The following is a 6,663-nucleotide window of genomic DNA, read 5'->3' as shown; positions in this document are numbered from 1 at the left end:
TTCATTTATGGCATTATTGAAATCATTCACTTCACCCATAACTATCAAATCTAAAACTCTATCCTCCATCTCACTTACGAGTTGGCCCCTTCCTAATCAGGAGTTAAAACATGTTATTCAGCCATCTATTGTACATACCAAAACTCATCCCTTGTGCCCACCTCCATTCATGTATAACCTATATGTCAGTCATGAAGCCTTATCCCTCAGTTCATAGTGAACAATCTATAGCTGGTGGGCAGTTAATTTGGTGTAAAAACAATTTACTGTTTGAAACATTTGCATCTTATGTTACACTTTGCTGGAAGTCTATAGGAAAATGTTTACATGTGAAATGCACTCTTGAAAAAAATGACTATAAAACATCCATCCTGCTTCTCAAAATCATATTTGTATTTTACACATCCTCAAAATAAAATACATCTCTAAGAAGAAAAAAACGGAACAGCAGGACCAAATAATGATCGTGGTTAAGTATTCCATTGCAAAGTTGAGCCAGTTGTTTAAGATATTCAATTATATCAAGTAGGCAACTTCTTGCATTATGAATTGAGCGGATCTTAAAAATAGACAGAGATTCATGTCGCCCAATTTCTCTGCTTGAAGTGGCCCAAAAAATGCTTTGAAAATTACAATAAGCAGGTTGTTCTCCTGTGTGACCCCAGTGCTGGCTCTGCTTATGGGGTGTTGCTAGCAGAACCTGCACAAAGTGGTTTGAAGGGAAAAAAGAAATGTCATTGAAGTAAACTCAGTGGCTCTGAGGCGGCAACAGAGCTTCCAGACTTCAGAGTTGACATTTCATCCTAGTGCGGCATATCACCTCGCAGTCAAGAGGGAAAGACAGACAGTGGCAAGGACACTAAACTGGGGAGGAACTTGGAAAGGCAGCGAATAAGCTGTAGAATGATTGTGTTACCATTTAAAAAAATGCATGAATATATTTTTGTTCTTTATATCTTAGTGTGCAATTCACACATTATTTCACATTCCTGCCAGAAGCCATCTTACCCTCATTATCAGATTATCTGATTTGACAAAATCTAGGGAAGTAGTATTGTACCTTAGGAAATTTAAGCCAAAGAAAATTGACTACACTAAGTGAAACAAATGACGTTTAGATGCAAAGAAACACGTGGTCATCAACAGATAATTTATTACTGAAAAATCCTCCTCCTGAGGATGAAAGCTCAAAAGAAAGCTTCAAACAAATTAATGAAAAAGTAATGGATACATCAATGTACACTGAAGACTTAAGGTCCAAAACAGAGATCTAAAATTGAGCTAAAAAAAATAGGATTTTGGGTTCTATAATGTGCATTCTAGCTGCAGTCGCGTAGCGTGGGTTGTCAGCACCCGGGGCAAGGCAAGTAATTTGCGCCCCCTAACCCGTGGATTTTAGCACTCGCGAGCGCGCCCCCCCAGATGTTGCGCCCGGTGTGGCCGGCCCCCCCCTGCACCCCCGACGCTACGCCACTGTCTAGCTGTCCAGTTGTATTATTATGTGATCTTGAAAACATCGTTGCTGCTGAAATAGAACATTGCTGCACAAAAACAGTTCACACTTCCTTCACTTAATATCACGTTATCCTCCGCTTGTTTGAATACAGAACAGTTATATAGATAAGAAAATAATGAACTAGACGGTCACCTGTCAAGGAGCGCTTTTACTTTATTATAAAACTTATATCTATTTGTAACACATTCCAGTTTGTGGTTTACCAGGCTGCTTTGCCAATTTACCTTGGAGAGGTGCAGAGTTTCTTCATTAAAAGCCACAAGAACGTGTTTAAGTTAAAATTACAAAATGGGACGATAAGCATTTGTCTACTCCGTTGTTTTTTCATCTGTATTTTCTGCCAAAATCCACCTTCGAGGAAATATGATGATATAATGTATTGCAAGTCTCTCAAGCAACTCTGCCATCACATTGTTCAATTGCCATGTGGCTCGAAGATGTAAAGAATCTAATTTAGTCACTAAGTTCTTCTTCATCGCTGAAGTATGCACTTTTCTTTATTCGTGGTCGCTTTGAATCATCAGAAGTTGAAGATTCCCCAGCTATTTGCTTCGCTCTTCGCCTCTCATCGTCAATTCGAGCTTGCTGCAATGCAAGAAAATAGGAAGAATGTTAATTGTTATACCTAATAACACCAATTTCAACTATAACTAAAGGATATGATTTAAAGATTATATGATTTCGCAGGACTACGTCTTTGATATTTATTCCAAATAGCAAAAGACCGCAAAATTATCCAAACCAAAGTCATATGAAAACAAGTTAAATACCCAGGCTCATATGTGAGGCCGCAATTATTTTTGGTTACGATAATGTCATACAAAGATATCAATACATCTCATGAAATGCCTCTTTGTATGAGTCATATAATAACTGTCATAGCCGCAAATAAATTAATGCTATTGCCAAGGAAATGTCATAATATCAGCAACAAAATGTGCATGAATTATCATCTAAAATACGGGCTTTGAATATATTTTGGGAATGTAGGGCCAAATGTACGACCATTTTTTCACAACTCGCAATTTGTGATTCTTTTGCGAATCACAAATTGTGAGTCGCAAAGCAAAACGTACAACAGTGTCTGAGACACAGCGATTCCCAAATGGGTGGCAAGGCACCTGCCTCATTAATACTCATGAGGCAGGCCATAAATTGCGACCCATTTGGGAATAGCCACACTCACAGGGATGGTGGCCTACTGGGGTCAGCAGACCACTGTGTCTGTGACAGCTTGTTAAATAAAGCAGTTTTTGTTTTGAAATTATCAAAAATAAAAATGAAACGTTTCAGTTTCATTTTTTCAGATCAGGCAGTGGTCTGTGGGTCAACGGCCTGCTCGGAATGTTTTTTGGCACCCCCATTCACAAAGGGGAAGGGGTCCCTTGGGGGCCCCTTCCTGTTTGCGAATGGGTTACCAACAATTTGAAATTAGTGGTACCTGCAATTGTTTTGTGACCGCATTCACAGTCACAAAATAATCGTACTTGGGCCTGCGAGTCGCTATTAGGGAGGGACACCCTTGGCACGCCCCATCCTAATAGCGAGTCACAATCCCTAGTTTGGGAATCTGTAACAGGACAATGACTCGCAAAATAGGGATGGTACATCCTATAAGGCCATTTTGCGGCTGCAAAAGGTGATTTTCGCATTTTGCGACCGCAAAATAATTTTGTACATCCGGCGTGTAGTTCTTTTGTGAGGAAATACCACTTGTTAAAATAAATAAAAAACACAATCTATTCCTAAATACAAGGTTTTCCTTTCAATAAAAAAAAATCTCTAACATCTTATTAGTATTTTCTGAAAAAAGCATAATTTAATTCTCAAATACCAGTTTCGAACAAATACCATCAAAACCATTTACTATCACCCCACATCGGTGAGTGCAACCTCACATTTCGATGTAATCACCATAGGAGACCTCACTGAAAAGCATCCTCTACCTGCAGGAGCGGATTAGCAAAAGCATTTTACATAATTAACCAGTCTGGGTTCAGATCACGCTGCAACAGGGAGACAGCAACTATTCAAGAAGCTGATAACGCCTGCTTCATTGACGGATGAAATCCTGCCTTTTGATCCTGCTCGACCTCTATGTAGTCTTCAACACAGTCGAAAATCAGTGTTTAACAAGCATAGGCGTCTCTGAAAAAATCACGCAATGTTTCACCTCCTGCGTCACCAATATAGAAATAGTAACCATAAGTGCCCAAAAAGTCTCTGCCTCTTGTAGAGTACCCCAGGATTTCGTCCTCCTTCCGGTCATCATCTTTTTTTTTTGTATCTTTTTATTGGAAAGCATGCAACAATTATTGCTCAGAATAAACAATTTGCAACAATTGGTACAGTTCACCTCAGACATGCAGAAGGATCGGTCAACAACGAAATCATTGGCATAGCAAATGTTAAACATCTCTTGACCTAGTAGTAACACTGGTCGGTCTATTAGGTGTCGCAGTGCTACATCTCTTTCATCCCCCTTCCTCTCATTCCCCTCTCATTCATCCCCAGAGTAGGCAAACCAATTGCCCCACACTTTGTCCCATTTTGGGGGGAATCCTCTAACTAGACCACTCGATCGGCCCTCTGACACCAGTCTAAGTCAGTCTTCCACTCTGGGAGGAGACCTCGCTCCCCAGGCAAGCACTATGTTTCACTTGGCCACAATTGCTACCGTTGTGAGCCAGATCCTTTGATATCTTGGCCAGACCTCCTCACCAGAAATATTTAAGAGGAGTAGCTTAGCATCCAAGGAGACCACCTGCCCAAGCACCTGAGTCACAACCCATAGCACCCCTTCCCAAAAGAGCTGTATCTCCAGACATCACCACAAAACATGAAAGAAGGTGCCCACTTGCCCACATTGCTTCAGACAAAGCGGTGTGTCTCCGCAGCCCATCTTGTACAGTAGTAACCTAGAATAATATGCCCTATGGTGTATAACTAGCTGGATCAACCTGAAGTGGGCCCGTATTACCACCTCCCTGAAGCTTTGAATAACCTCCACCCAATCATAGTCCTCCCATACATCCACGTCTCCCTCCCAAGCCTCGCACAGGGCAGTCAGTGGGTCAGGTGAAACATTCATCAATTTCCTGTAAATCATGGATACAGCCTTGCTCTCAAGCGGGGCCAAGAGGAGGCGGTCTTTTGGTAGAACTGCCTCCAGTAGTTGGTCACCCTCCACTATGCGGCGACACAGGGCATGTCCAAGTTGCAGATACATGTAGTGCTTGGTCTCCACCATCTCATATTCTTGACGGAGGTTGTCAAATGTCACAAACGCCTCCCCTATCCATAGAGCTCCCAGATGTTCAATACCCAGCAGCGCACATTTCTTGAATCCGCTCTGAGCTCCAACAGGAGGTCGCTGTTCCACAAAGGGTCCGGGATGTCCGTGTTCCCTCCCATCCCAAGTATTGTGTCGCTTCACTCCACACCCGCACAACTGTCCCGGTGTGGGACGGTAGGGCCCCCTTGCCAGACAGCTTATATAGTGCAGCTTTATTGCCTCTGCTCCCCACTGTGTCTCTGTCGACACGAAATGCCAGCTCTGCATGGTCTGCAAATGCTCAATCGTTGATGTTCACCAGCTGCACCACCCAATAATAACTGAGAATGTCAGGGACAGCCAGGCCCCCCTCGCACACTCCCCATTGTAGCTTACGCAGCGATATGCAGGAACTATCTCCATTCCACAGTAGCAGTCTGATTTCCTGGTCGACTTGCCTAAACACATCTGGGGAAACTTTGTAGGGAGTGTTCTGAGAACATATAGCAGTTGCGGGAATGTCATGATTTTATAAAAGGCAGCGCTCCCCATTGGTCCACATCCCTATGCAGTCAGCCCAATTGTGGGAGAAGGTTCACTCGCAAGAGTGTTCCGGGTCTCTGGTAATGTAGATACTCAGATACACAAATGCATCTCAAGTGATCGGTGTGGAGCAGTCCCGAAGCAATTCAGGAGATATTCCCTGCCAATGGAAAGTCCGGGGACTTGCCCCAGTTTATTTGGTACCCCGAGTATTCCTCCCCACCATCTTTAATCTCTACACGAAACCCCATACTCACTGGCATAAATGATTCAAAACTTCAACAAACACTCAACTTCATCTCAAAGTATAGTCAACTAGGCAGGATTTGAGTCCATGTATGTAGATACATACAGCAACTCAAATACTGCCAGTTACTAATCTAGAATTGGATGTCAAGTACTTACCTAATGCTCACCTAATAAAGACTGACTGACTGCAACAGCTGCAAGCAACCACAGGTTTAAGTCTTACTCTTTGACATTAACCCAGACCCCTTCACCCCCACCCCAGCTTTCTGAAAATATGAAAGCCATTAGATTCACCCTCACAACAGACCTCATATTCAAACTATACATTGCCAGGAAAACCAAGACAGCATAGTAAACAGGCACTCCCTTGCAAAAAGTTAAACCTTTTTTCCCCATGTTGATTACAGAGGAACAGTAGAATCCATGGTCCGCTCACACCTGGATGGAACCAATGCTCTACACAATGGTCTCCAGACACTACTCTGGCATGACAAAGGTATTCTACACACTGCTAGGTTTGAAGAAGTTTGACAATTTCACCCCAGTGCTAAGGATACACCCATTACTGTCTAGGCCTGTATCATCTTCGAAACTAGGTGCAACACACCTGCCCACCAGATGCCAAGATTGGGAATCAAATACCAGGATTGAAACATACATGTTAGATAGCCTCACAAATCAAGATAGGACAGAAATACAATGCAAGGGTAGTTATCTCCTAGGCTTTCAAGAGGAGTAGGTGCCTTTCTGTGAGACTATCATTCCCTCGTGATTGGTTCTTGTAAAGTAATCAAAAGTGAAGGGATTTATATCAATCACTATGTCAGTTCAAATAAAAAAAAACTTTTATTAGCAATCGCTAACTTCTGCTTGGGTCCAAATAATTTCATGTTTCTCTCATAAAAAACTTTATCCTCCCTTATTCAGCTCCTAATCTATTTCTTTCCAATAAGACTGCAGAAAAAGATTAATAGCCTTTTGGAGATGAGTACATTTCTTACTTAAATTAAAGTGATGCAAAGCAGTTGTGTTCGGTCATGTACAGTGTGCCCAGTTTATCCAGTTTAGTTCTTCTGTGCAT

The 6,663-nt window shown here is 42.1% G+C and overlaps 1 protein-coding gene across 3 annotated transcripts in view; it reads right to left on the bottom strand.

Annotated features, from left to right (window-relative positions):
* Positions 1-1,651: 1,651 nt before the first annotated feature.
* ZCRB1 (zinc finger CCHC-type and RNA binding motif containing 1) overlaps positions 1,652-6,663 on the bottom strand; it is a 115,251-nt gene continuing 110,239 nt past the window's right edge. For 2 of the 3 annotated variants that reach the window (XM_069228846.1, XM_069228847.1), the window contains exon 9: positions 1,652-2,101. In XM_069228846.1, the coding sequence (XP_069084947.1) occupies positions 1,970-2,101 (132 nt within the window). In that variant the 3' untranslated portion in view covers positions 1,652-1,969. The remainder of the gene's footprint in view (positions 2,102-6,663) is intronic. The other variant, XM_069228848.1, reaches the window with a different exon arrangement.

The sequence above is a fragment of the Pleurodeles waltl genome, chromosome 4_1 (genome assembly GCF_031143425.1).
Source record: "Pleurodeles waltl isolate 20211129_DDA chromosome 4_1, aPleWal1.hap1.20221129, whole genome shotgun sequence".
Lineage (NCBI taxonomy): Eukaryota > Metazoa > Chordata > Amphibia > Caudata > Salamandridae > Pleurodeles > Pleurodeles waltl.
This window is presented reverse-complemented; position numbering and strand designations above follow the sequence as displayed.